General features: G+C 46.7%; 12 protein-coding genes across 13 annotated transcripts; 6 read left to right on the top strand and 6 right to left on the bottom strand.

Annotated features, from left to right (window-relative positions):
• The first annotated feature begins 84 nt into the window (after positions 1-84).
• On the top strand, positions 85-1,202 carry LOC6531965 (CCR4-NOT transcription complex subunit 11). The gene is made up of 4 exons (XM_002092715.4): positions 85-504; positions 571-710; positions 772-937; positions 994-1,202. Exons 1-4 carry the CDS (start codon positions 259-261, stop codon positions 1,123-1,125), a joined length of 684 nt encoding a protein of 227 aa, XP_002092751.1. The 5' UTR covers positions 85-258; the 3' UTR covers positions 1,126-1,202.
• LOC6531964 (inner nuclear membrane protein Man1) lies at positions 1,192-3,634 on the bottom strand. Its single transcript, XM_015196152.2, has 2 exons — positions 3,477-3,634; positions 1,192-3,212 (listed from the first exon to the last, which is right to left on the bottom strand). Exon 2 carries the CDS (start codon positions 3,200-3,202, stop codon positions 1,250-1,252), a length of 1,953 nt encoding a protein of 650 aa, XP_015051638.1. The 5' UTR covers positions 3,203-3,212; positions 3,477-3,634; the 3' UTR covers positions 1,192-1,249.
• A 278-nt stretch (positions 3,635-3,912) lies between these two features.
• LOC6531963 (LIM domain-binding protein 2) lies at positions 3,913-6,357 on the top strand. The gene is made up of 2 exons (XM_002092713.3): positions 3,913-4,071; positions 4,318-6,357. Exon 2 carries the CDS (start codon positions 4,353-4,355, stop codon positions 6,084-6,086), a length of 1,734 nt encoding a protein of 577 aa, XP_002092749.2. The 5' UTR covers positions 3,913-4,071; positions 4,318-4,352; the 3' UTR covers positions 6,087-6,357.
• A 299-nt stretch (positions 6,358-6,656) lies between these two features.
• LOC6531962 (allergen Tha p 1) lies at positions 6,657-7,154 on the top strand. The gene is made up of 2 exons (XM_002092712.3): positions 6,657-6,894; positions 6,956-7,154. Exons 1-2 carry the CDS (start codon positions 6,699-6,701, stop codon positions 7,096-7,098), a joined length of 339 nt encoding a protein of 112 aa, XP_002092748.3. The 5' UTR covers positions 6,657-6,698; the 3' UTR covers positions 7,099-7,154.
• Positions 7,155-7,242: 88 nt separating this feature from the next.
• On the bottom strand, positions 7,243-8,493 carry LOC6531961. Its single transcript, XM_002092711.3, has one exon. It carries the CDS (start codon positions 8,416-8,418, stop codon positions 7,315-7,317), a length of 1,104 nt encoding a protein of 367 aa, XP_002092747.1. The 5' UTR covers positions 8,419-8,493; the 3' UTR covers positions 7,243-7,314.
• A 547-nt stretch (positions 8,494-9,040) lies between these two features.
• Positions 9,041-10,072, top strand: LOC6531960 (probable protein BRICK1-B). Its single transcript, XM_002092710.3, has 2 exons — positions 9,041-9,227; positions 9,864-10,072. The coding sequence occupies exons 1-2, from the start codon at positions 9,107-9,109 to the stop codon at positions 9,971-9,973; spliced, it is 231 nt and encodes a 76-aa protein (XP_002092746.1). The 5' UTR covers positions 9,041-9,106; the 3' UTR covers positions 9,974-10,072.
• Positions 10,073-10,467: 395 nt separating this feature from the next.
• Positions 10,468-11,524, bottom strand: LOC6531959 (ejaculatory bulb-specific protein 3). The gene is made up of 2 exons (XM_002092709.3): positions 11,370-11,524; positions 10,468-10,980 (listed from the first exon to the last, which is right to left on the bottom strand). Exon 2 carries the CDS (start codon positions 10,967-10,969, stop codon positions 10,589-10,591), a length of 381 nt encoding a protein of 126 aa, XP_002092745.1. The 5' UTR covers positions 10,970-10,980; positions 11,370-11,524; the 3' UTR covers positions 10,468-10,588.
• Positions 11,525-12,089: 565 nt separating this feature from the next.
• LOC6531958 (adenylate kinase) lies at positions 12,090-13,698 on the bottom strand. The gene is made up of 4 exons (XM_002092708.4): positions 13,513-13,698; positions 12,826-13,062; positions 12,599-12,766; positions 12,090-12,534 (listed from the first exon to the last, which is right to left on the bottom strand). Exons 1-4 carry the CDS (start codon positions 13,612-13,614, stop codon positions 12,319-12,321), a joined length of 723 nt encoding a protein of 240 aa, XP_002092744.1. The 5' UTR covers positions 13,615-13,698; the 3' UTR covers positions 12,090-12,318.
• Positions 13,699-13,950: 252 nt separating this feature from the next.
• On the bottom strand, positions 13,951-15,590 carry LOC6531957 (xyloside xylosyltransferase 1). The gene has a single exon (XM_002092707.3). The coding sequence runs from the start codon at positions 15,412-15,414 to the stop codon at positions 13,984-13,986; it is 1,431 nt and encodes a 476-aa protein (XP_002092743.2). The 5' UTR covers positions 15,415-15,590; the 3' UTR covers positions 13,951-13,983.
• Positions 15,591-15,823: 233 nt separating this feature from the next.
• On the top strand, positions 15,824-18,061 carry LOC6531956. Of its 2 annotated transcripts, none has more exons than XM_015196151.2 (7): positions 15,824-16,152; positions 16,378-16,543; positions 16,602-16,918; positions 16,980-17,165; positions 17,223-17,354; positions 17,416-17,541; positions 17,583-18,061. In XM_015196151.2, the coding sequence occupies exons 1-7, from the start codon at positions 15,961-15,963 to the stop codon at positions 17,595-17,597; spliced, it is 1,134 nt and encodes a 377-aa protein (XP_015051637.1). In that variant the 5' UTR covers positions 15,824-15,960; the 3' UTR covers positions 17,598-18,061. The 2 variants fall into 2 exon arrangements, with proteins under 2 accessions (XP_015051637.1, XP_002092742.1); XM_002092706.3 differs by having other exon boundaries at positions 15,826-16,152; positions 17,604-18,061.
• On the bottom strand, positions 18,058-20,546 carry LOC6531955 (radial spoke head protein 4 homolog A). Its single transcript, XM_039372568.1, has 4 exons — positions 20,135-20,546; positions 19,863-20,055; positions 18,889-19,807; positions 18,058-18,835 (listed from the first exon to the last, which is right to left on the bottom strand). The coding sequence occupies exons 1-4, from the start codon at positions 20,440-20,442 to the stop codon at positions 18,126-18,128; spliced, it is 2,130 nt and encodes a 709-aa protein (XP_039228502.1). The 5' UTR covers positions 20,443-20,546; the 3' UTR covers positions 18,058-18,125.
• Positions 20,547-20,645: 99 nt separating this feature from the next.
• LOC6531954 (synaptic vesicle 2-related protein) lies at positions 20,646-23,002 on the top strand. Its single transcript, XM_002092704.4, has 9 exons — positions 20,646-20,959; positions 21,100-21,228; positions 21,283-21,539; positions 21,589-21,713; positions 21,774-21,837; positions 21,895-22,020; positions 22,083-22,154; positions 22,211-22,605; positions 22,660-23,002. The coding sequence occupies exons 2-9, from the start codon at positions 21,117-21,119 to the stop codon at positions 22,943-22,945; spliced, it is 1,437 nt and encodes a 478-aa protein (XP_002092740.1). The 5' UTR covers positions 20,646-20,959; positions 21,100-21,116; the 3' UTR covers positions 22,946-23,002.
• The last annotated feature ends 256 nt before the right edge of the window (positions 23,003-23,258 follow it).

Below are 23,258 nucleotides of genomic sequence, written 5' to 3'. Positions count from 1 at the left end.
GATTGGGAACGATGGAAGTTTAGAAACATTCTTAAATATAAAACATAAAACTGATTTTATATTTTATCTTCCTATTTTTTGCAAGTGTGTAATGCAATACCGATAAGCACACATTTGAATCCATCGTTTTTCAATTGTTTTATTTTATTGTGCAGATTGTTTTTAAGAACCTTTCAGAAAGGTCACACTAAAATTGTTTACAAAATTTTGTAGCAAACATTAAGTCTGGTAATTTTAAATTAAAATCAGCGAACCACCATGTTCCTGTCCATCGCCCCGCCCCTTATGGACTTCGAGGACGAGCTCCTCTGGATAAATCAGTCGAACAGCGACAAGGTGGAGATCATCTACGACAAATCCAACTACGTTACCCCCAACACAAAGCACCTCATCGAGCAGGCTTTCCTCCAGCCACTCAGTCTGCAGAATCAGCACATCCTCTTCGACGATCTGCTCAAGCAGAACACGGACATTGCGCGCCAATATGGACTGACTCCGGACAAGGTAAGACTCGAAGGCATTCCTCGATATATGTCTCATAACCGTGCATCCTTGTTTTTTCCACCTCAGCTGCCTCTGCTCGTGGAAAACAATCCTCTGATCTCCATCGAGATTCTGCTACGACTGATGACGACCTCTGACATAACTGAATACTTCAACGTACTGGTTAACATGGACATAACACTTCACTCCATGGAGGTGGTAAACCGGTACGAATCCAAAACATCGAGTATTTGAGCCTTCTTTAACGTGCTTGAGCTCTCATTCCAGACTAACCACTTCCGGACCCTTGCCCACTGAGTTTATCCACCTGTACATCAGCAATTGCATCTCCACTTGCGAAACAGTCAAAGACAAGTACATGCAGTCTCGTCTGGTGCGACTGGTTTGCGTATTTCTCCAGTCCTTGATTAGGAACAAGATTGTGAATGTTAGGGTATGCTCTACTACCATTTCCGTAATTGTGCTTAGTAACTAGATTGTTATTTTTAGGAACTGTTCATTGAGATCGAAGCCTTCTGCGTGGGTTTCAGCAAAATCAAGGAAGCTGCTGCCTTGTACCGACTCATCAAACACTTGGAAACAGGGGAGAGTGCTATATCGTCCAATTCACTAGCAAAGTAGAGTTTAGCAGCTTTTTAAGTTTAAAACTAGTTCATAATTAACCAATTAAAGCGACAACTCCAGATGTACATGTAAAACAAATTCGCATTTAATAACTTAAGTATCTAATGTAGAGTTGTGTGTTTTATGAGTGAGTGTTGGCTGCCTCGTTGGTGTGAAAGTAAAGTGGCTCGGCCGAGGGCTTGGGGAAACGGCTCAGGTAGCGTTCCAGTCTTAAGAATTTAATCGAAATCAGGCGCTTGTCAAACCACCAGCCGTTGATCTCGTTGTGAATCGTGCCGGCGTCTTCCTCACTGGCGCAGCGGATGTACACGCAGCAGGACTGGACGTCCAGTTGGACATCGCAGATCTTGCAGCGTGATCCAACCTTCTCGATAATCGACTCAACGATGGACTGCTTCAGGTTGGCCTGATCCACTTCTGAGGAGTCGAACATGTGCCTAATCTTTAGGCAGGGAGTCGGCGGGTTGGCTATCTTGTTCGAGTTGTCGAAGGCGGGACTCTGCCACTTCTTAACCAGGCCCACATCCTTTTTGTCAACGTTCCTGTTCCACGCAATTGTGCGCATTGCCTTCCCGTCACGATTCACCATTCCGAACAGCACACGGCTATCGTTTTTCTCCAACTGCTTGAGCGCCTTGTTCCAAGAAGACATGTGCTTTGAGCGCTTCTTGGCCGGCAGAAACTTCTCCTGCAGCTGGTTTATGATCACCTCGGGACTCTCGGACTGGGAGCTTAAGTAAATTAGCTCATTGATTATATCCTTTTGGAACTGGTCGACCGCCAGCAGGGCTTCCTTCTGTTTAACACGATAAATTACCACCGCAATGTATACGATGAGAAATCCAGCGACTATCAAGAGAAGCGTACCGATTACGGTGAAAAATCTGGTTATTTTCTTTAACACAATGCATTTGAGCGGCAGATTGGGCTCAGAGAGCTCGAAGTGCAAGGTCTGTCCAACGTGCTTTAAGGAATCGACCACTTGGATGCTCCACTGCGGATTCTCGATAATCAGATATTTGGCAGCCATTAAGTTACTGTGCAGATTTCCCCTGTGAGTCTTTGGGTTGCTGACCATTTCCTTCACAAACTCTCCCATTTCCAAAGCAGGGGACAAACTGGCATCTTTGCAGTGATGGAGCCTGGCTCGCTCGTTTAGATGCTTAAAAAGCTCCTCGCTCAAATCCAGCGCACCCCTTAGTGAATCTTTTGCTATGCAATTCACCCTTTCGCTGATCACTTGCACATCGTTGGGGTTACATAATGTATACTTCAGAGCGGTCTTATCGATGGGACTCTGCTCAAACCTCTTGCCCACATAGAGGACAGTGATTATTGTCAAAAATATTAAGAACAGCGAAATCAGCACTCGTGGTATTACATAGGGCCTGATGTCGGGATTCTTGATGAAGGATTTAAGGTCCGACAAAGCGAATCGAGTAAGCCTTTCGTTCCTAGGCGGGATTCTCGACGCCTGGCCAGTGGGATAGTTGAACTTCCGCTGGATTGTGGTGTCCCGAAAGCTGAGCAGTCTATTTACCACGCCTCCATCGGATAGCTTAGCTTTTCCGCTCGGTTTTCCATAGTTATTTGATGTGTCTATGGCGTACGGCATGGAGCATGGCTGCCGGTATTTGCCATTTAGTCCCAAGCTGTGGGGTGAGCAGTCCCCATCGTAATTGGAAGCCACAACCGGTGGTGGGGCGTACATCTTGGAGGCAGACAACTGAAGCGGGCTCGAGTCGTTCTCATCGAAGCTGCGATTGAAAGCTGAGGAGCCTCCGGTGAGGTCCAAGTCATTATTGTTGTCAAGGCCATTGGCATAGCTTTGGGGCGGTTGGGGGGCGTGGTACTGTTGGTACTGTGGAAATGGAGGCGACTCTTGTTGCTCCTTGGAGTACAGAACGTACTTGTTGCTCCTCTTTTTCAGCTTGTCGGCGCGGGTGTGCTTTCTCAACTTTTCGATGAGAACCGCTCTCGTTGTTTCCGTCACCGGAGTGCTGGGGAAGCCGCTCTGGATTAGCTTTCTATGCAGCTCCTTGTCGCTCAAACTGTTCAAGCTCTCGGTTGACATTTTTCTCGTTCTGCAAATAAAACAACATTTTTTTAGAGTGTAGGACAAACTGCAGCACACATATGCATACACAGGAATGTGCATATATAACTGCATAGCAAAGCACATTTTCACAAGCCCTTGAAAATAAGCATAGGGTTTTCGGGTTTCGGTGGCTGTTAGCCAATAAGTTTCCGGTTAGGGCAGATTAATAAATTACGAAAAAGTATGTTTACAATTCAACTGACACAAGAAAATGTGCGAAATAGTTGCATTTTATAAATACCTAACATACCTAAACAAGTATTCTAATATATAAAAGTCCAACACTTTCGCACCACACCATGGGTTTGCAATGTCACAGGCCGAAATTACATAAATATAAAATAAACTACCAACGTTAAAGCAACAGTCTTACAACCATATTTTGATTACAAATTTTTACGGCACGGCACATACTAAATTATTAAGTCAAGGGTGCGGCGTGGGATAATGTGAAACGGAATGAAAATGGAATAGGATAGAGTCGCTAAGATATATCGATAGGTTTTTTATACAATTAATCACATATTTAAAATACATTTTATGTACAATACGAATACGGTGCTATTGCCGTATTGAAAAACTACAAGCAGTATTGAAGGGTTAGTTTTATTTATCACAATAAGAAATATTGGTTTAAGAACATGGAAACCTTCAAGGCGATAGGCCCTCCTCCCGCTCGTTCCAAATGCGAAACAAACCCACGCTTGCGTTCTCACGTATCGAAATCTGCTATTTGGAAAGCGATGGCAAAACTATCGGTGGAGGCCAATCAGTTTTCTTAAATTGTAGATACATTTATATGTGTTTGTGCTTTAAGAATTAAAATATTGTATGCCTTTTGCAAGGTGCGTATACGAAAGCAGACTGCCTGCACTGAAATCCGGGCGATGCGGCCCTCCGCAGCGTTTTCCATTTCGAATGCGAACGGGCCGTGAAAAGTGTGTGTGTGTACACACATATTTTGTAAATGCAGTGCGACATACAGACAAGTGCATACACATACGCATGGGCACCATAAAAATATACCGAACCCGAAACGCCGAAACGAAATAATAATGGGTTTAAACTAATGGACTCCTCTCCTTTCATAGGCCGACGCGAATGCCCGATAGAACCGACAACAGGCATGAATCGTAGGGGTTTGAACGCTGGCAATACGATGACTTCTCAAGCGAACATTGACGACGGCAGCTGGAAGGCGGTCAACGAAGGCGGATCAATGCTGCCCGCGTCCAACTCGGCGGTCCTCAATCCGGACGGAAGCAACCAGAGCGGTTTCGCGCAGGGCGGTCTGCCGTACAACTCGGGCGGGAATCCGTACCCGCCCGCCGGCCAATCCTCGCCAGCCGGCAACCAGTCCATCGTGTTCCAGAACTCCAACCAGCCTGGCTCGAACACACCTCAGTATACCTCCTCACCTGCTCCCTCGGGCTCATCGACACCCGGACCTGTTGGTGCGCAGAACATTCCCGGCAACTACCCGCAGTCGGCGACGGCGGGCAATTTTAATGGTCCAGTTGGCGGGCCCTTCGGCTCGCCCTCCTCTGGACTCGGCCAGTTTAGCCGGCCGGCCAGCTCGGGCACTCCGTTTAACAGCGGTCAGGCCGGGCACTTCTCATCGCCCACAGTCTTTGGCGTTGGCGGGCAGTTTAATCCGATGCCGCCAGCGTCCCCATTCGGCCACGGTGGCAATCATCCGATGATGGGAGGGCCGCAACAGATGGAACGCATCGACCAGGGCTTCAGGCGACACAATTCCTATTTCAGCCATACGGAACACCGCGTCTTTGAGCTGAACAAGCGGCTGCAGCAGCGCAACGAGGAGAGCGACAACTGCTGGTGGGACTCGTTTACCACGGAGTTCTTCGAGGACGACGCCCGGCTGACTATTCTGTTTTGCCTGGAGGACGGACCGAAGCGGTACACCATCGGGCGCACGCTCATCCCGCGCTTCTTCCGCAGCATATACGAGGGCGGCGTTTCGGATCTGTACTTTCAGCTGAAGCATGCTAAGGAGTCGTTCCACAACACATCCATCACGTTGGACTGTGACCAGTGTACGGTGATCACGCAGCACGGCAAGCCCTTCTTCACGAAAGTCTGCGCCGACGCAAGACTGATCTTGGAGTTCATGTACGACGACTACATGCGAATCAAGTCATGGCACATGACCATCAAGGGACACCGCGAGCTCATTCCAAGGTCCGTCATCGGCACCAGTCTGCCTCCTGACCCGATGCTGCTAGATCAAATAACCAAGAACATCACGCGGGCTGGCATAACCAACTCCACCCTCAACTATCTGCGCCTTTGCGTCATCCTCGAGCCCATGCAGGAGCTGATGTCGCGGCACAAGGCGTACGCCCTGAGTCCGCGCGACTGTCTAAAGACAACGTTGTTCCAGAAGTGGCAGCGCATGGTGGCTCCGCCCGGCAAGAAGGATCCACAACGACCACCAAATAAGAGGCGCAAACGGAAGGGCTCCAACTCGGGTGGTGGCAACAACTCGAACACGCCGCCTGTGACGAACCAGAAACGTTCCCCCTCCGGTCCCAGTTTCTCCCTCTCCTCCCAGGACGTGATGGTGGTGGGCGAGCCGACGCTGATGGGCGGCGAGTTTGGTGAGGAGGACGAGCGGCTGATCACCCGGCTAGAGAACACGCAATACGACGGAACCAATGCCGTGGAGCACGATAATCACACCGGCTTCGGACACGCCGACTCGCCCATCTCCGGCTCGAATCCGTGGAGCATCGACCGGGCGGGAGCCATCCCGGCCAGCCCTGGGAACGGAGCTGCCCCGCAGAATAACGCGAATATATCTGACATAGATAAAAAGAGCCCCATTGTATCGCAATAGAACTTAATAAAACATAATATTTCGCTATATTGTCAAATGTATTTTCATACTTGCATGTAAAAATATTTAAATAAAGCTTTCAAGTTTTAGGAAATGTATATAAGACATACATACATATTAAATCTATATAATTATACTTTAAGTCGTCTACTCTATACACTATCTATTATATAATTAAACCGTAGGATACTTCTGTTCTTGTCTTGACTGCCTTGCAAAGTACTTAATGTGTTGTTTTAGTAAAACATAACTTTTAAGCACAACGCAAAAACATTAAAAGCTCTTTATTTACCTTCTCATCGCATGGAACAGCAGGTGCTGTCTTACAAATTGGGTACAAGAATGCTTTAGACATATCTCAGATGCTTCTAAGAAATCAGAATCCAGAGATGGAGTATCAAGGAATGCTATCATTTACAGCAGATTGAAGTGTGGTGGTACGTGGCATCTCATCAGATATTCGGATTAGAGTCCAATTGCTTACAAATCCTTACCCTTACCGTGATTTTGCCAAGTCCAGCTCCTTTGCGCATGCACGAATATCTGCGGGATACAGATACACAGTTTCTGCTCCACATTCAGTTATACTATACCGTCGCGCGTTCAGGAAGGATGCTATTTCTCAATAAAAACCGAGTGCTTTCTTTGGTCGTTAATTTTATTTTTCTTATCATTCTCATTTCATCGAGCGTCCAAGCAGATGAGAGAAACATAAACAAGCTGCTGAACAACCAGGTGGTGGTCAGCCGCCAGATTATGTGCATCCTGGGCAAGAGCGAATGCGACCAACTGGGCCTTCAACTTAAAGGTAATAAGCTTGTAAAGAGTCAAACACATCCGTGTAATAATTTTGTATTTCTTACTTACAGCTGCCCTGCCAGAAGTTATAACCAGGAAATGCAGGAACTGCTCGCCTCAACAGGCTCAAAAAGCGCAAAAGCTGACCACATTTCTGCAAACTAGATACCCGGACGTTTGGGCAATGCTTCTAAGAAAGTACGACAGTGCCTAAATGGCATTAATATGTTATTCACTTGCATCGAATATAATAAACTAGTATCGACATCATCCCTAGCATTTGGTTTTGTAGCTTAGGGGACTTTCTAAGGATTAGGCGACTGAAAGAAATCCCTTCTTTAAATAAAACATGGCTTTGTACACATGACTGTCTCTTTACATCTTATTATTACATAAACTCTAAAAGTACGTCTTTAAAGAAGCCAGGCCATCATTTACTGTGGCTCTCTAGGTAAACTGTTGTATTGTCCATGGCCATAAACTGGTGTATACTCAGTGAGGACAGCATTTTCATCTGGCCCTGATACAGCACATCGGCGATGATCTTTTCCGCATAGATAGCCTGTGTTCCGTCCATGGAGCGAAGCTTGTGGGCGATAATTTTTCCAAAGTTGGAGAAGTGGTCGTCTAGCTGGCTGTCTGCACTCTTTAGGGCCAGCGAAAAGAGACGCTCAAAGTCAATGGTTGAAATGTCCGCCCGGAATTTACCTGGCGGCGGCTCGTTGTCCTCTGAAATCTGCGACGAGACCGAGGAGGATCTTTTCCGGATGATGTGATTGGTTTTCAAGATCGGGCTCAGATTACTGATCAGTTTGTTCTGGTTCTGGGCGCCGACGCGCTTGCACTGCGGCGATTCTGAGTCGCCGGGCGGAGACTTTATGGCGTCGGGCACGGATTTTCTGCGGGCGGACAGCAGCCTGTTGTTAGCAGGCACCACGATTTCGACCTCTTTGATGGTAGCGCCACTTGCATGGCTGTTGGTGTTGTTGACTGTCTTAATACTGATAACGGGGTCAACGGCGGCGGTGGCCTCCTCGAAGATGTTGGCACAGAATTCGTTGGCGCTGTTGTTGGGTGACAGCTTGCTTGGATCTACCGACGACTTCGGTGGCTTGGACAGGCTCTCGGCGTCGGAGAACTCGTCGCAGTTCTCTGGCGCCACTAGCTGCACGGAGCTCTCCAGGCAAACCGACGACTGTTCGCGTTTGCACTTCTTGTCGGCGGGGATCTCCTCGTCCTTCAGGAACATTAGGGACTCGAAGTAGCGGCGCTTGGGGCAGTAGGGCTCATACTTCTCGCCCTTTTTCTTGACCTCGTTGTACTTCCTCAGCTGATGACGAAATGCACAGCGCAGATTGTTTATCTTTTGCTTTGTTCGCTCCACATTGTACATCTCGCCGTGCTTGGTGGCCACCTCGATGAGCTTCGCGTAGGCCTCCTGCCGGCGGCTGCGGTTCCTGAAGTCCGCTGAGTCCGCCTTCCACAAGCATGGATTGCTTTTGTATTCCTCGATGAAGTCGTCGATAAAGTCCATTTTTTGTTTACCAAATGAAAAACACTGTAGTTTACGGGGCCACCTAGTTTATGTTTGTGTGTGTGTGCGTGAGTGGCATCAATAGCTATCGTTTCGTTCGGTACGTTCCGATTGGCACACGCGGAATCGGAACGCAAAATGGGTACATACTTTGCTTGCTTGCCGTTATTCCTTCATAACAATTAATCACCCCACAAAACCCACGTTATATACAAAATGAAGTAAAAGGAAATATATATATTTTTATTTCATTATTCATATTTACCCGTTATTGTGGCCGAACAAATATTAAAATTCTTGCTTTCCTCGCGCTTTCCCGCCCAATATTTAAATAGTAGTACTGCTCAACATAAAAGAGCTTACGGAGTGTTGTAAAACGCCGTTGAACATTAGCGCCTAATGTTACTTACCTTTAATTGCTGATATGTAAAGATTCTTTTTATCATGTTTTGTACATTAATTAAAGGTATATTAAGAATTAAAGAATTTAGTTGGTGGAGTAGGAATTACCAAGAATCACCGAGGAGAATAAACGATTGTTGGTGAACAGAGTAATACTGTGACATTATCAATATATTGTATTTATCGATGGTGCCAAATATACGTCGATAAATGTCCCGGCCCATCTCATCTCTCCTCTCTAGATAAACACAATTAAAACGAACAGAAACAATAAGGATAAATAAAGATGAGTGGGGCTCACAGAGAGGCGATCCAAAAGCAAATCCACCAGGACTGGGCGAACAGGGAGTATATCGAAGTGATAACTGCCAGCATAAAGCGAATCACCGACTTTCTGAACTCTTTCGGTAAGCAATCTGTCCACTTCCCTAGCATGTGTATGTGTGTGCGAGTTTTATTCACACTGGGATTGGTGGTGTGGGTGAACGCATAAATAATATTGCTAACAAATATTCATCAGTGACACTGACTTTATTTACTTGAGTCTTATGTCAATAGAAACAAACATTGGTTGCTGCGATTAGTATGTATGAATAACAATATATGTATCTACATACGGATATGTATCTTGGATAGGGCTCAAAACGAGAAGAGGTTTATCTCTACCCGTATTAGTCACTTAATTTGGGTAAGCTCTCTCAGCTCTTCTATGAATAATTTAAAGCACGCTAAATACTGTGATAAATGATAAGCCAAAGAGTGCGAGGTAGTTGGATTCGGCAAGTCATGCAAATGCGGCCTAATTTTTCCTACAGCAACCTCCTTTATAGGCAACCTTTGAAAGTTGTAAATGCAAATATTATACAGTATAACTAAATTAGTAAATTATATTCTTTACAGCGATGGAAAGTATCGCTCAAAACAAGAAGAATATTACTAGAATGTGTATAGCGATATAAATGGGCCTAATTCAAAAGTTTCCCTAATATAATTTAAGTATAATGTTCTTTATTTTATCATCATGTCCTACCATTCCTTTTCAGATATGTCTTGTCGCTCGCGTCTGGCGGTGCTGAACGAAAAACTAACGATCCTGGAGCGACGCATAGACTATCTGGAGGCGTGTGTCGCCCAGGGGGAAACATTAACGTAAACGCTGCCCACAATCTTACACTAAGCTTTGTACATTTATAAGTAATTAAAATACTGATATAATAATTAATTTCACGATGTGAATTTGCCCTGACATTAATAATTCGCTGTACATTGTTCGTTCTTTGAAGGACGGTTTTCATGGTTGAGTTACTTGCGGCCATCGGATTCGATTCATTGCCCCTTTTAAGAATAAGTAATAATATAAGTAATAACTCAGAACCAAGCCAAGCACGCGATGTTTTTGCCAACTAACGTAGCTGCTTTTTCTGTCAATGTTAATGCAAATCGTCCGCCATATATAAGCCTCTTATTAGGGTCTAGTCGTAATCTTGTGAATGTTTTTTCTAAGACCTTAATTGTTCTTAGATTAATCATCTTATAAGAAGCAAGAGAGTAGACTAAAGTGCTACGTTTGTCATACTCAATTGATGTGCTTACTGAAACCTGGTAAATCCCCCTTTGATACGATTGAAACGATATACTACGCAGGTGTACAGTAAAAAACAAATCTCTTTATTCGGAGCACGATCGTAGAAATAATTTTGATGAACATATAGACGTAGACCTAATTAACAGTGCACATAACAAATTGCTTCCTGAACTGGGATCGCAGTTACACCTTGATTCCGGAGGACTCGGCGGTGGCGCGGTAGCGCTTGATGTAGATCTCCTCGGGATCGAACTTGGCCTGCAGCTGCTTCCACTCCTCGGGCTTGTTGTCGATGATGTAGCGGATGACCTTGTCGGTGTTCTGGCGCTGCCTCTCGCTGCACTTGCTGCACTCCGTCTTCAGAGCATCGGGCAGGGACTTCTTCAGCTCGCGACCCTCGGGCGTGCACTTTCCGGTGTCCACCAGGCACTTGAAGTAGTTTCCGAAGAGGCGGTCCGACTTCAGGATCTCGTCCACATCGATGTTGTCGTACTTGGTGGTGTACTTATCTTCGGCGGCGACCAGCACCAGTCCAAGGACGAAAAGCGCAATTATCATCTTCATTGTGGAGTTGGCTGTGGGCGAATTGGGGTAAGTGTGTATGATTAATCAGCACTTTTCGGCGACTTCGTATACGTTTTGTGGCTTAGTGGGTCTGTCGGTCGGGCAACCAGTTTTGTGAGCGGGGGATTTTAATGGGCGATGGAAATATTTTAACTAGCTACTGAGCTGACTGCATTCGCAAAATGTGTCTATGGGACATATCAGATATGTATGCAAATTAATGCATAGCAAGCCCACTTTGTATGCGTATCTGAAACACATTCGTTGACTGAAAAGATGTCACTGTTTGCACACAATGAAACTGGTTGCCCGTCTGGCTTCGTCCATGAGTGTGTGGAATACCACCAGCCACTAGCCACCCGAACCGATCGGCTCCAAAAACTATGAACGGCGGTCTTACAATGGAGCTCGACTTATGGCGACTCGGAGCGGGTAGATGTGAAGCAATTCAGCTGCTGGAACTAACTGAGAAATGTTTCTATGAAGTGGGCTTTTATACCTGGGCCCACTTTTTACCTGGGATTGAACTTCAAGTGTAACACACACAGCGCTGTGAGCCTGTGTTCGGGCTCAGCTCGTATCCATATAGGATTGCACACACTTTAGACTTTGAAGCGCAAATCGCTATTGCTGAAAAGTCAACCCAGTGATTAGTCAATCGTCGTTATTAATTTATATAATATATGTGCGATAGTTATACACACTTAATTTGCCATTACCATTAGCCAGGTGACGTCTGAGTACTAAACGGCGATCGAAAGTCGGTCTATAAGGGATTCGCAGCCACGATGGACGGGCAAACTTGATCAAATATTATTTGTTTACCAAATTTAACGATCTCGTTAACGATTTCCATTAGCGAATTTCTCATTTATTACACTTGAGATCGCGCTAAATGACCCTTCGATTGACGTTTTGAACTTGATTGCAATAATAGTTCTCCAAACAATTAGTGACTTTCCATCTCACGCTAAAGCCTCGATTCCAAACTGAGTCAGACGTATTATATTCCAGAAGCTAACCGGAAAACAATTGTGGGATGTTTAAACTTGATGTTGTTGACCGAAAGTCATCCCTCATTTGAACGCAGCCCAGTTTAAGGCAGTCATATTTAGTAAAATTTAGTTGTATTTTTTTTTATTAAGTTGTATTGTAGTTACAAATAGTGAAATGTAAAAAGTAACAAACACTTATACATTTTAGAAATCTGTACAAGGAAAGTAGTCGACCTGCAAAGGTAATTTCGTCTGTTCAGGATTCCCGGATGCAACTTTAGGCTTGACGTTGTGTGTCTCAAAATAAATTGTCAGGAGGCAGTTATCAGTAGTTGATCATTGCGCGGGAACAAATCATAACTGGATCTGGGCAGGACGCTTGTTTTGGAATATAGAGTCGATGGTGGAGAAGACGTCGCTGGACTTCTTGGCGGCGTCGACCTTGAAGTGCAGACCCCTCAGGCCGTAGTAGTCGACCAGTGGCTTTGTCTGCTTGTGATATGCTTCCAGTCGCTTCTTCAGAGCCTCGGCGTTGTCATCGCTGCGACGGATTAGAGGTTCTCCAGTGACCTGCAAGTACGCAAAGTGGAGTTTCATTTAAAGTTCTTGGAGAGGGTCCTATAGAGATACTTACATCGTCCGTCATTGGCTTCTTTGGTGGGGCAAACTCTTCGTGATACGAACGCCCGCTGGCCTGGTGGATCAAGCGGCCAGTGATGCGCCTCACCAACAGACTGTCGTCGATGGCAAACTCGATGACGGCATCCAAGTTGGTTTTCCTCTTGTCCAGCAATGTGTCGAGCTGGAAAGAATACATCGAATTAGACCCTATAGTACAAAGCGCTGAACGCGTGCGACTACCTTCTCAGCTTGAACGACAGTCCTGGGGAATCCATCGAGGAGGAATCCGTTCTTGCACTCGGGCTTATCCAGGTTGGAGTCGATCATGTCCACGACCAGTTCGTCGGAGACCAGTTTGCCGGCATCCATGACCTTCTTCAACTCGGCTCCCAGTTTGGAGCCGGATGAAATCTCCGCGCGCAGCATGTCGCCAGTGGACAGGTGGCACACGCAGAACTTCTCCTTCAGCAGGGGAGCCTGAAATGGCATAATTAAAAACATTGATAAGTTTCAGTTGAAGCTAATCAATTTAGCACCACATCGGAAGGTAAGCAATTAACGATCGGCTAGATAAGATGCATTTCTTGTGGCCGGGAATGTTCTGGTCGGCTTTTAATAGATGGTCTGCATAACACCCAATTGATTGCTTAAAATTGTCACACTTAATTCGCCACATCTCGCCAAGGTTTTGATTTCATTCAGGGTCAAGAGAAAGACACCACTTGACGCATATGTACATATTTAGTACATGGATACATACATCCAAATTTCCATGTACACATCGTCTTATATAACTTCACTAGTTTTAATTCTCTTTCATGGCATATTTGCAAACAAAAGCCGCGCACTTGAACACGTTGTATTTATTTATAGACTATATGGCGTCCGTGTCACCAATAACACATCATTATGTAACTTTGGACCCACCTGCGTTCCTTTGCCGGAGCCCGGTGGCCCCAGGAGAATAGCGTTGATCCCGATGTTCTGGGGCTCATATCGCTCCACTGGTACTGCTGCATTCGGCGCCATCGTTAACTGTATATGCTCGACTGATTCTTCGGGTCTGCTCCTAATTCATAGCTAAACGGAGCCAGAAATGAAGGTTAAAGATAAGAAACGCTAGGAGAAATCACTCACACGAAGCACCCTGTGCGAATGTGACCACGAATTCGGCGTGTTCCCACTCTCTTACTTCTCGCCTATCGATAACATTGTTACATCGCTTAAATATTTGAAAAATATCTATTAATATATTGGAAGTAGGGTTGGTTTTTCCGTTCCTTTTATATAAAAATGTATTTATTGTTTATCTGCCATCCTCTATACCCACATCTCAATATTCCGGCAATAAATAAACGTTTACAGTTAATTTATTTAATATTCCTATAACAATTTTATTTATTCTGGAATTCGCGTATTACAGTTGCCATGGTACATTTTAATATTGCCCTCGCACCGGAAATAAGCGTCGAATATCTGTGAGTATCCGTGATCCTTCCACCAGGTGCACAGCTGGCGGTTCCAAATGCAGTCCAGTCTGTAGATTAAGTTTGGGTACTCGTATCCCAGCAAAGTGAAGAAGTCCTGGTCGCCGAGGTGGCCCTTGAAGGAGTACTTGGCGACTAGGGTGTGCACCTCCGTGTGGGTCAGCTTCTCCAGGTAGGACTTTGAGTTCCGGATGCGGTTGAGGAGCAGCAGGACCACGCCGGAGTTTAGGCCAGGATAACCGTGGTGCACACGGCTATGTTGGTTGCTCCCTTCGTTGTTTATCGGATAGTAGGGATTTCCGAAGCTGGTCTTCGGATACCGCACGCGGTAGCGGTAAAGGATGTGGCGATAGACGGGGGTCAGTTCCGGTGCCAGTCCGTAAAGCTGGTGCGGCAGAAAGTTGTCAAACTCGTTGAACAGCAGTCGGACATCGGATCGGAAGACTATATCACAATCTAGCAGAATGGCTCTGTTCAGGCTCTGGTCGGCGATCCTGTGTAGGCCGAGGGACAGGAAAAAGAGGGAGTCGCTGTAGTACGAGTTTGGGGCTGAGCTAAAGTACGGGGACAACTTGGCGGCTATGTCCTGTATGATGCTGGAGCAGACCTTCACGTCGTATATGGTGTATATTACCGTCCGCCGGAACCGCCGGATCTGCCGCTGCAGAATCTCCAGCACCGAGGGCTGGCTCTCACTGTCCGTGATCACGTGCAGGTGCAACTGGGCACTGGTGTGCTTCAGCAAGCTGTGGGCGAACAGGTCGAACTTGAGGTTCAGGTGGTAGTTCTCCCGGGTGTAGATGACAAATATGTTGTAGTCCGAGGATAGGCCGTTTAAGTGCGAACCCAGCTCCAGCTGGGTGGCGGAGTAGTTGAGCAGGTAGTGCGTGGGCCTCAGCACCGGGGGAACGGCCGGGGTCGTGGCCTGGATGTCGGGATATCTCGCCTCCTGCTTCTCCGCGTGCGAATGCTTGGTGAGCCGGTTTGAGAGGAAGGCCGAGAGGATGTTGCCGCGAACCAAGAGATGCGTGTTGGCGAAAACAATCAGAACGCACACACAAATAAATATTAACAAGAGAACTAGCTTCTTTTGCCACCTGCAACGCAGCAGGGTCCAAGCCCAACTCTTCGGCTTCTGGCGGATTGAGTTCCGCCGATTGATGATCAGGGTCACGTTCTCCTGATCCTCCAGCAGCTGCGATTTACACTTCATTCCGTACATATTGATGTCCGCCGGAAACGTTTTGTGTTTCTGGCTGATTAAAGTCTTAAAGCTGTTCTTGGCCATTTCGAAATCAGCGGAGGAGCACCTATTGCAACCAAGCACCAAGTACGTCAGCATCAACGAACATATATCCCATACGGAGCCCAACGTTAGAAAACACTAAACGGAAACTCTGAGCAGACGAGCAGAAGCGCACAGAACATTTTTGACGGCTATGAACTTAATTAAACTAGATCGATAAAGCGAGCACGGCGTAAAAATCAATGCAAGTCTTTTGGGGGCAGTGAGACCGTTATTAAGAATCCGGAAATTGCCAAACCTATCGAACGCCCCCCACTTTTTGGGTCAAAATTTTGGACCCACTACGGATGTTCAGAGGTAAATGTGATTAAAAAACAGCGCATTTTAGGGGGATAAATAGCATAAGCATTCAGTTTTATTTCCAAAATAATTTGAATCTGCCTATCGATAACCAGCGATTAATCATAATCACCGTAATCTGAAATCATGCGCAGAAGTATCTTTTTTATCAGTATAAGTACATGTTATGGTTGCTCCAGAATTACAAAAGCCACTGGACTACGCTGAGAAAATGTAATAGCTTGGGCCTGCGACCGATTGCAAGAATTCCACTGGAGACCAGAGTTTCTAGAAGACGACCCCATGGACTGCCACCATCGCATTGAAGTGCCCCTGCGGGCCGGAAAGAAAATGAAGAAGCGTCGGGAGCTGGACGCCCTGATAGCCTCCCAGTCGTCCTCGGGCAAGAGAGCCAACCGGAGAGTCCCCGGAGCCACCAACTCCCAGGACAAGCTGCTCTCCGTCTCGACCGACGACCCTGAGGATTACGCATGGGTAAGGTATTTTTACGCTTACGATACGTGCTGCTTACATCCACAGTCACTTACATACTCGATCAAGTACAAGGTTAGCTGTATTTGTATCTATGTATCTGAACCTGCCCAATTGAACTTTCCCAGCTAACGCGTATCCAAAGATACACATTCATTGGGAATTTCTACTTACATATGTACAAAGAGCGAAATATGTAGCAACCCAATAATATTGCGTTCTTTTCAGACAAATGTCGCTGGCAGTCGCCGCAGCCATCGGAAAATTGCATATTTCCGCATGTGCGGCCCGCTTTTATTCGGCATTATGGGCATTCTGATTGTGGGCATTTTGTACTGGCTCTACTTCGATCTGCGCCAGCAACTCACCGACTATCGCCAGAAGATCGAAGAGGGTATGCTATATATACAGGCTGAAGCGTGCGGTGCGTCCTCACTTATGTAATCTTTCAGTGTCTGCCATGAGCAAGAACTTCCCGGACACCCTCCAAAGATGGCACGAGACTTCGTCCTACCTGCTGAAGAACCAAACAGCCGTCATTTCGGAAATAAATGAGCTGCAGAAATCCATGGAGAGCCTGCGTAACAACTTCAGCAATCTGGAGGCGGCCGTGGCTGCTCAGAGAAACCACGGAAAGGACGAGAAGTTGGTGGCTGACTTCGGGGCCAAGATAGAAGCTGTGGCCACCGACATAGAGGCCATCAAGGAGCACTACAATAAGTACACCGAGATGCAGAAAACACTGCAGGCCGACACAGAAGCCTTAAAGGTAAGTCCTTAAATCTGTTACTTTGAGTATCAACTCAGTAATAAATGTGAAACCTCTGCAGCTCAATCTCTCGCAACTACCGACGCTTCAGTCCAACGCTTTGCCCGCAAACATAACAGATGATATTGCTGCGCTGAACAAAACCACTTTAAATTCATTTAAACTACTGGCCAACGATCTGAAGAATGTGAATAATACCCTAAGTCAAACAACGAAAATCCTCAGCGAGGAAATATCTCTGCACAAGGTAATCTCTTCCACAGTCGGTGACGTTATCAGCTCTAATTTGCGTTATTTATTGCAGACGAAAATAGACGACCTGCTGGATCGATCTGAAAACATTACGTCCCATGTGGCCACCATAAGTAACAGCTGGCCGGAATACAAGCAGAAAGTAACCAGTTTCGATGAGTCTTTGGAGAAAATTGAAAAAGAGGTAGGTCCGGCGAACATGATTATTGGTGGATATACATATACTAAAACTTGATTAACTCCAGATAACGCTGGCAAACAGCAAGAATAATATGCTGGCTGCTTCCGTGGATCAGCTGAAGAACTTTTGCATTCAGAGCATGGGTAGTATTAAAGCTCCCAGCGGTGAAGACGGCTCCGTAGTTCCCAAGGTATATATTATAATATACGTATGATTGCTTATCTTCTATAGAGTCTCAATGTTTGATTACAGCCCGAAGCGATTGCCGCCAAGCAGGAAGTCATAAAGCCGTCTGCAAATGCCACAGTGAAGCTCCAGGAACCCCTGAAGCTGTAAGCTGCTGCATTGCCTAGTGATGCCCGTTGTATTACCAAATTTGTTCGATTCCGTAATTAGCCATTAAGACCTCATGGGTTCCATGTGTCGGAGTTACAGCCAACGATAACTAAATTACATTTACATTTATTACACACGAAAACTGCAATGTACATATGGTTCGAAGAGCTATTTAACTTAATGACAATTTATAGGATGACGATGTGCACGTGTGATTTCAGTTAAGCAGTTAAGTTTACTTTTAAAAGTCCGTTTAGAATGAGTAAATGTACATAAGGGAGCGAAGTAAGTGTAAGTCCAACTTTATTCACTTTAGATACACGATATGTATTTTATTTGCAAGTAATAAATCAAACTAAAGCTCACAACGTAAACGCAGCTAATACATTTTATTGCAGAACTTGAAAGGAAACACATAAACAATCAATTTAATTTATTTCAGTCATCGTCATACTGATCGGCGAACTCGTCATCATCGTAATCCTCGATATCTTCAGCCACATACTCGGCCTTCTGCTGCTTCCTGAGGAGCCACGCCTTGTACGCTTCCTCATCCTCGACAGTCGGATCATTGGCCTCGATGAAGTCCTCTGCGTTGTGAGGGAACTCCTCCTGCACCGTCGGCAAGTGCTTGAAGGGAATGTTGCGGGCGTAGTACTTGTGGCCCCAGCCCAAGTATATCGATTCGCAGGTCTTCTCAAAGATGAACGTGTAGGCGCCTGGCCAGATGTTCGACTGCATCACGAGCATTCGCTCCTTCTGATTCGTATACTTGCTGGTCATGCGGACAAGCCAGGAAACGGGAATCTCGGGGTTCATGTCATTGGCGCAGGAGGAGAGGATACTGGGACCCAATTCGGGTTGATTAAAGCCCTCGATCATGCCCTCTTCCTCGCCCTCCTCCTCGCCTTCCTCCTCTTCCTCCTCCTCTTCGATCTCCTCTTCCATCTCGCCCAGCATTTGCATTTTCAGGTACAGGGCCAACGCCTTTTCCCGCTCCTTGCGAGCCTTCTCCTCGTCGTACCATACAACGCGGCCCTGTTGGTTGAGAATATTCGACCGGACATGGACCCAGGCCACTGGAGTGGCCAGCGATCCCAGTGGTTCTACCTCGTACTTCTCATTTTTCAGGAGCATTACGTCGTTATCTGCAAAACATTGCGAAGTATTGCTATGCTAATAGTGAATGTCGTATGCCCACCTTCTATTTGCTCCTCCTCGCCTTCGTTGAACTCCTCCTCCTCTTCTTCCTCCTCCTCCTCCTCACCCTCGTCCTCTTCCTCGCCATCGAACATCCGCTTCTCCTTCTTGGTCATCCGCCTGTAGTAGCCCACAGGAGCGATGTAGGTACCCGCGGTGATGCGACCAATCAGGGCCCGCAGGTAATGCTTCTCCTTTCCAGGAAAGCAGGGGTAGGAAATGACATCCGCCTCCAGATCGCCAGTTAGGAACTTCTTGATCTGCCGTGACACGACAATCTGCCGCGGAGTCACTATGGGGAGCTCGATCCAGTCGTCGAAGAGCGAATTCACAACGAAATAGGAGTACCTATTGCACCCCTTGCCAATGAACTCCGGTGGAATGTCGTAGAACTCCATCTCCTCCACCAGGGGAACGGGCGCTGCCTGGGGCCTCATCTTCTCCAGCTCCTCCGGCGGAAATTCCTCCCAACCATAGATGCCCGGCGTGAGCTCGGGTCCAATGTGCGGCGGCGGAGGCTTGTCCTCCCTGTCCTTGCGCATCGGGAGCGGAATCTGCTTCTGGCGCATCTCGTCCTCCATCATGACCAGGCGCGAGGCGATCTCCTCGCGGGTCAGCGAAGCCTCCACTATGTAGTAGGAGGCCTTCAGCCCGTTGATGCAGCCCCAGAATCTGCACTGCATGATCGAGGGATGTGTCTGCAGCCGGTTCATGGCGCTGGCCAGCTGGAAGATGTCGTCGTTGCTGATGCTAAAGCCGCACTGTGCCCAGTAGAACTGCAGCTGCTGCACTCGTTCGTTGAAAGTGACGAAGTATCGCATGGAATCGTCGATGACAATGCGCATCTCCTCGTTCGTCCTCAAGTCCTCAACCGACATGTCCTCGCCCATCATATCCTCTCCTTCAACGATGTAGGGCAGCTATGTGAGTCGGGTTACATGGCGTTGATGCTTATATACATATCAAGTTACTAACCTTCATGGATTGGAGAATTTTCTTGGCCACCCGGAAGAAACGAACCTCATCGAACACCCCGCTGGGAGGAAAGCGTTCTGGCAAGTGGAACTTCTGTTCGCGAACATTTCGGCTGAATTCCTCGAAGAAGTCTATTACATTCGGAGGACGTTCGTCAATCACGCGCTTTATGATATCACTAAGATGATCAAACCTGTGCGGATGATAGCCGACATGGGTAAAGGTGTATGACGATATCTTATAAGATCTTCATCTTTATGAAGGATACTCACAGATTGTCCCCACTGAGAGTGCTATACTTCTGCAATATGGACTTGGCCACGTTCAACTCATAGCCAATATTCGGGGCCTCGGGATTGCGGGCATTGTGGAGGTTGCACTGCGAATCAAAGGCGCCTATGGATATGGTGGTTGTCGAGGACGAGGACGACGATGTGACCACGTTGGAGCACTCGGGAGATGCCTCCTCAGCTGCGGGCTTTTCCGGCTTCTTCCTCCTGGGAACGCAAACTGGTGGAGGAGCAAAGTGCGAACTGCTCGTGGAGTCTAATGAGAAATTTTGGCAGGAATCGAGGTCCATCGCGATGTGATAGTGGAACTCTGATCTATAGTCCTTAAAAACATGTGTTGTTTGGCTTGGGGAAACCTAATAGTTGTAGCTATAATGCTTTGACAAGCAGCCTATTAAGTTATTTTAGAGATTGCATTCAAATAATATTTACTTTTATTGAAGATGTTTAATAATAATCTTGTTAAATTTAAAAACCTTTGAATTGCGCGCTTTCTATCGTTATCGATCCCAGAGTTCGGAAGACAGTCTTCAGTCGTTACCTTAAAACCAGTTTGGGAGAATCGGTGGTGTTGTATGCTAGTTGTTTACATTGCTTCTGATTCTCAGTTGCTTACCAGCGAAAAGAAAGTGCTTGAGAAAGTTTTTGTTGTGGTACTACATTCTTGTGTTTCCCTAATCAAAGCCAAATTCAAGTTCGCCAAATCGGATTTGTTCGAATAAAATGGATAAAACTAGGTGTATCTGCATTCGAAGACATAAATCACAGTCTTAAAATCGAGAACAACTTTCTTTACGGTTGAGGAAGGTAAAATACGCTTGTGCATACCAATATCATAAATATCATAAAGTACTACAAAAAAGGGTTAATAAATATGATATTGTAAATAGTTGAATTATAATCCAAATCAAGAAGTTACAGTTCATTGACCCAGTAACGTTCCTCAGTGATTCTAGACCGCAAGATGTACTATCTGAGCAACGAGCCAGCCGCCCATTCCTCTCCTGGAAACACCGCCCCTCGGGAGGTGCACTCATCCACCTTGGAGCTGAAAACGGTGTCTATAAATCCGGATGGTAAGTGGTCCGAAGAATTTCACACATTTCGGGTAACAAGCGCACCTTTCACAGATACCTACACTGTTCAGCAGGCGATCAATGCCTTCGGTTTCGGATGGTTTCACGTGAAACTGTCGCTCTTGGTGGGCCTTTGCTGGATGTCCGACTCCATGGAAATGGCCATCCTCAGCATCTTGGGTCCGGCTCTGTTCTGTGAGTGGAATGTCACCAAATTTCAGCAAGCATCCGTCACTACGGTTGTGTTTTTGGGCATGATGTTGAGTTCCAGTTTTTGGACGCAGCTGAGCAACAGATATGGCCGAAAGTCGGTAAGACTGGCAGGTGCTCCGCTAATCTACGCTAATACCAAATTTTCAGGCCCTCACCTTGTTTGGAGTACTTCTGGTTCTGTACAGCATTCTGAGCTCGGTGGCTCCCAGTTATGCCTGGCTCTTGACCCTCAGGGGTCTGGTGGGCTTCGCCATCGGCTGCGTTCCACAGTCGTGAGTAGTTCCATGGGCTAGGAAATGCCGCGCCACCTAAAACTTTCTTTCACCCAAAAGAGTTACCTTGTACGCGGAGTTTCTGCCCACCAAACACAAGGGAAAGTGCGTCGTATTGATGGACGTGAGTACGTGCCCCTATGTGTGGAACCTTTGTATCACATTTTTTTACTGGTTTCAGTGCTTCTGGGCCCTGGGAGCTTGCTTTGAAGTGGTCTTGGCCCTGGTCGTCTACCCCTATTACGGATGGCGTGGTCTCTTGGCACTTTCGGCTACACCCCTACTGATCTTCACCATCCTATCACCGGTAGATATACCTCTTAAGGAACATATCGTGCTCTTATCAAATGTATCTCTTATCAACTACAGTGGCTCAGCGAATCCGCTCGCTATTACTCCTACAACGGGCACAATGACAAGGCCATTAAGGTTCTGGAGCAGGTGAGCAATACCTTTGGGATGTATATCAAGCAAGCTCCAAGAACCTCCGATTGCAGATTGCTCATAACAACAAGCGCCATATGCTGATGGGTCGGCTGATGGCCGACGACGAGCCCAGTTCCTCGGAGAGCTTCAGATCCCTGCTCAGCCCGAGCCTGTACAGGACGACCATCCTACTGTGGTTTCTATGGCTCGCCTCGGCCTTCTGCTACTACGGCTTGGTGCTGGTTACGACGGAGATGCTGGTGGCCAGGAACAAGGAAAGCCATCCCAATGAGTGCGTGACCTTCATGACCGCCGACTTTATGGACCTGCTGTGGATCACCCTGTCTGAATTTCCCGGAATATTGCTGACCATCAAGGTGGTCAAGCTGTTTGGCAAGAAGAAAACCATTGTCCTGCAGTATCTGGTGCTGGTTCTGTGCACCTTGGTCTTGATGTCGGTGGAAAGGTAGGTGTGCTGCACTCTGTGATGAAAACCATAATCACTTTCTTCCAATTCCAGTCGCTTCTCAACTTCCGTGACCCTCTTCATTGCGCGAGGCACGATATCCGGCATCTTCCAGGCCATTTACGTGTACACTCCGGAAATATACCCCGCCGCCCTGAGATCCGTGGGAGTTTCGGGCTGTTCCGTGCTGGCCAGACTCGGCGCCATGCTGACCCCTTTTGTGGCGCAGGTGCTGATGGACTCCTCCAGGGTTCAAGCCATGTCCACATACGCAATCGTGGGCCTGCTGGCCTCCATAGCCTGCTTCTTCCTGCCCAGGGAAACTGTTGGCTACCACTGATTGCACTGATACTATAACTTATTAACTTATTACTACCATTAAACCCATTAGTCCCTAGAAGCTGTGTGCATATTTCATTCGGATTGCCTAGTTTTAGGCTTCGTGGGCTGGGAATCTGTAAAGTTTACAATAGATTCTATTGTTGCACTAAATTAAGATGTTTCCAAGTAACAAAGCTTCCAAGTGGAAAGCTCTAGTCTAGCATTGGCATAAATATTCAGTAGGGAGGTGTTAGTAACTACCACTTTGGGATGCTCTAATTGGTGACTAATCTCTACTTTGTAGGCCAATTTGCCCCTTTGATGAGTGCCAT

The sequence above is a fragment of the Drosophila yakuba genome, chromosome 2R (genome assembly GCF_016746365.2).
Source record: "Drosophila yakuba strain Tai18E2 chromosome 2R, Prin_Dyak_Tai18E2_2.1, whole genome shotgun sequence".
Classification (NCBI taxonomy): Eukaryota; Metazoa; Arthropoda; class Insecta; order Diptera; family Drosophilidae; genus Drosophila; species Drosophila yakuba.
Note: the sequence above shows the minus strand (reverse complement) of the source record. Positions and strands in the feature narration are given on the sequence as shown.

What these genes read in the sequence shown, in the direction of transcription:
- LOC6531965 (XM_002092715.4), top strand. Translation starts at nt 259, where the DNA reads ATGTTCCTGTCCATCGCCCCGCCCCTTATGGACTTCGAGGACGAGCTC. An exon ending in ATGGACTGACTCCGGACAAG is followed by an intron (nt 505 to 570) that starts GTAAGACTCGAA and finishes TTTCCACCTCAG; the next exon opens with CTGCCTCTGCTCGTGGAAAA. An exon ending in TCCATGGAGGTGGTAAACCG is followed by an intron (nt 711 to 771) that starts GTACGAATCCAA and finishes CTCTCATTCCAG; the next exon opens with ACTAACCACTTCCGGACCCT.
- LOC6531964 (XM_015196152.2), bottom strand. Translation starts at nt 3,202, where the DNA reads ATGTCAACCGAGAGCTTGAACAGTTTGAGCGACAAGGAGCTGCATAGA.
- LOC6531963 (XM_002092713.3), top strand. Translation starts at nt 4,353, where the DNA reads ATGAATCGTAGGGGTTTGAACGCTGGCAATACGATGACTTCTCAAGCG.
- LOC6531962 (XM_002092712.3), top strand. Translation starts at nt 6,699, where the DNA reads ATGCTATTTCTCAATAAAAACCGAGTGCTTTCTTTGGTCGTTAATTTT. An exon ending in ACTGGGCCTTCAACTTAAAG is followed by an intron (nt 6,895 to 6,955) that starts GTAATAAGCTTG and finishes TCTTACTTACAG; the next exon opens with CTGCCCTGCCAGAAGTTATA.
- LOC6531961 (XM_002092711.3), bottom strand. Translation starts at nt 8,418, where the DNA reads ATGGACTTTATCGACGACTTCATCGAGGAATACAAAAGCAATCCATGC.
- LOC6531960 (XM_002092710.3), top strand. Translation starts at nt 9,107, where the DNA reads ATGAGTGGGGCTCACAGAGAGGCGATCCAAAAGCAAATCCACCAGGAC. An exon ending in CGACTTTCTGAACTCTTTCG is followed by an intron (nt 9,228 to 9,863) that starts GTAAGCAATCTG and finishes ATTCCTTTTCAG; the next exon opens with ATATGTCTTGTCGCTCGCGT.
- LOC6531959 (XM_002092709.3), bottom strand. Translation starts at nt 10,969, where the DNA reads ATGAAGATGATAATTGCGCTTTTCGTCCTTGGACTGGTGCTGGTCGCC.
- LOC6531958 (XM_002092708.4), bottom strand. Translation starts at nt 13,614, where the DNA reads ATGGCGCCGAATGCAGCAGTACCAGTGGAGCGATATGAGCCCCAGAAC. An exon ending in CTGTCGTTCAAGCTGAGAAG is followed by an intron (nt 12,767 to 12,825) that starts GTAGTCGCACGC and finishes TATTCTTTCCAG; the next exon opens with CTCGACACATTGCTGGACAA. An exon ending in AGAAGCCAATGACGGACGAT is followed by an intron (nt 12,535 to 12,598) that starts GTAAGTATCTCT and finishes GCGTACTTGCAG; the next exon opens with GTCACTGGAGAACCTCTAAT.
- LOC6531957 (XM_002092707.3), bottom strand. Translation starts at nt 15,414, where the DNA reads ATGCTGACGTACTTGGTGCTTGGTTGCAATAGGTGCTCCTCCGCTGAT.
- LOC6531956 (XM_002092706.3), top strand. Translation starts at nt 15,961, where the DNA reads ATGGACTGCCACCATCGCATTGAAGTGCCCCTGCGGGCCGGAAAGAAA. An exon ending in AGGAAATATCTCTGCACAAG is followed by an intron (nt 17,166 to 17,222) that starts GTAATCTCTTCC and finishes TATTTATTGCAG; the next exon opens with ACGAAAATAGACGACCTGCT. An exon ending in TGGAGAAAATTGAAAAAGAG is followed by an intron (nt 17,355 to 17,415) that starts GTAGGTCCGGCG and finishes GATTAACTCCAG; the next exon opens with ATAACGCTGGCAAACAGCAA.
- LOC6531955 (XM_039372568.1), bottom strand. Translation starts at nt 20,442, where the DNA reads ATGGACCTCGATTCCTGCCAAAATTTCTCATTAGACTCCACGAGCAGT. An exon ending in AAATTCTCCAATCCATGAAG is followed by an intron (nt 19,808 to 19,862) that starts GTTAGTAACTTG and finishes CGACTCACATAG; the next exon opens with CTGCCCTACATCGTTGAAGG. An exon ending in CGAGGAGGAGCAAATAGAAG is followed by an intron (nt 18,836 to 18,888) that starts GTGGGCATACGA and finishes AATGTTTTGCAG; the next exon opens with ATAACGACGTAATGCTCCTG.
- LOC6531954 (XM_002092704.4), top strand. Translation starts at nt 21,117, where the DNA reads ATGTACTATCTGAGCAACGAGCCAGCCGCCCATTCCTCTCCTGGAAAC. An exon ending in CCATTAAGGTTCTGGAGCAG is followed by an intron (nt 22,155 to 22,210) that starts GTGAGCAATACC and finishes CTCCGATTGCAG; the next exon opens with ATTGCTCATAACAACAAGCG. An exon ending in GTCTTGATGTCGGTGGAAAG is followed by an intron (nt 22,606 to 22,659) that starts GTAGGTGTGCTG and finishes TTCCAATTCCAG; the next exon opens with TCGCTTCTCAACTTCCGTGA.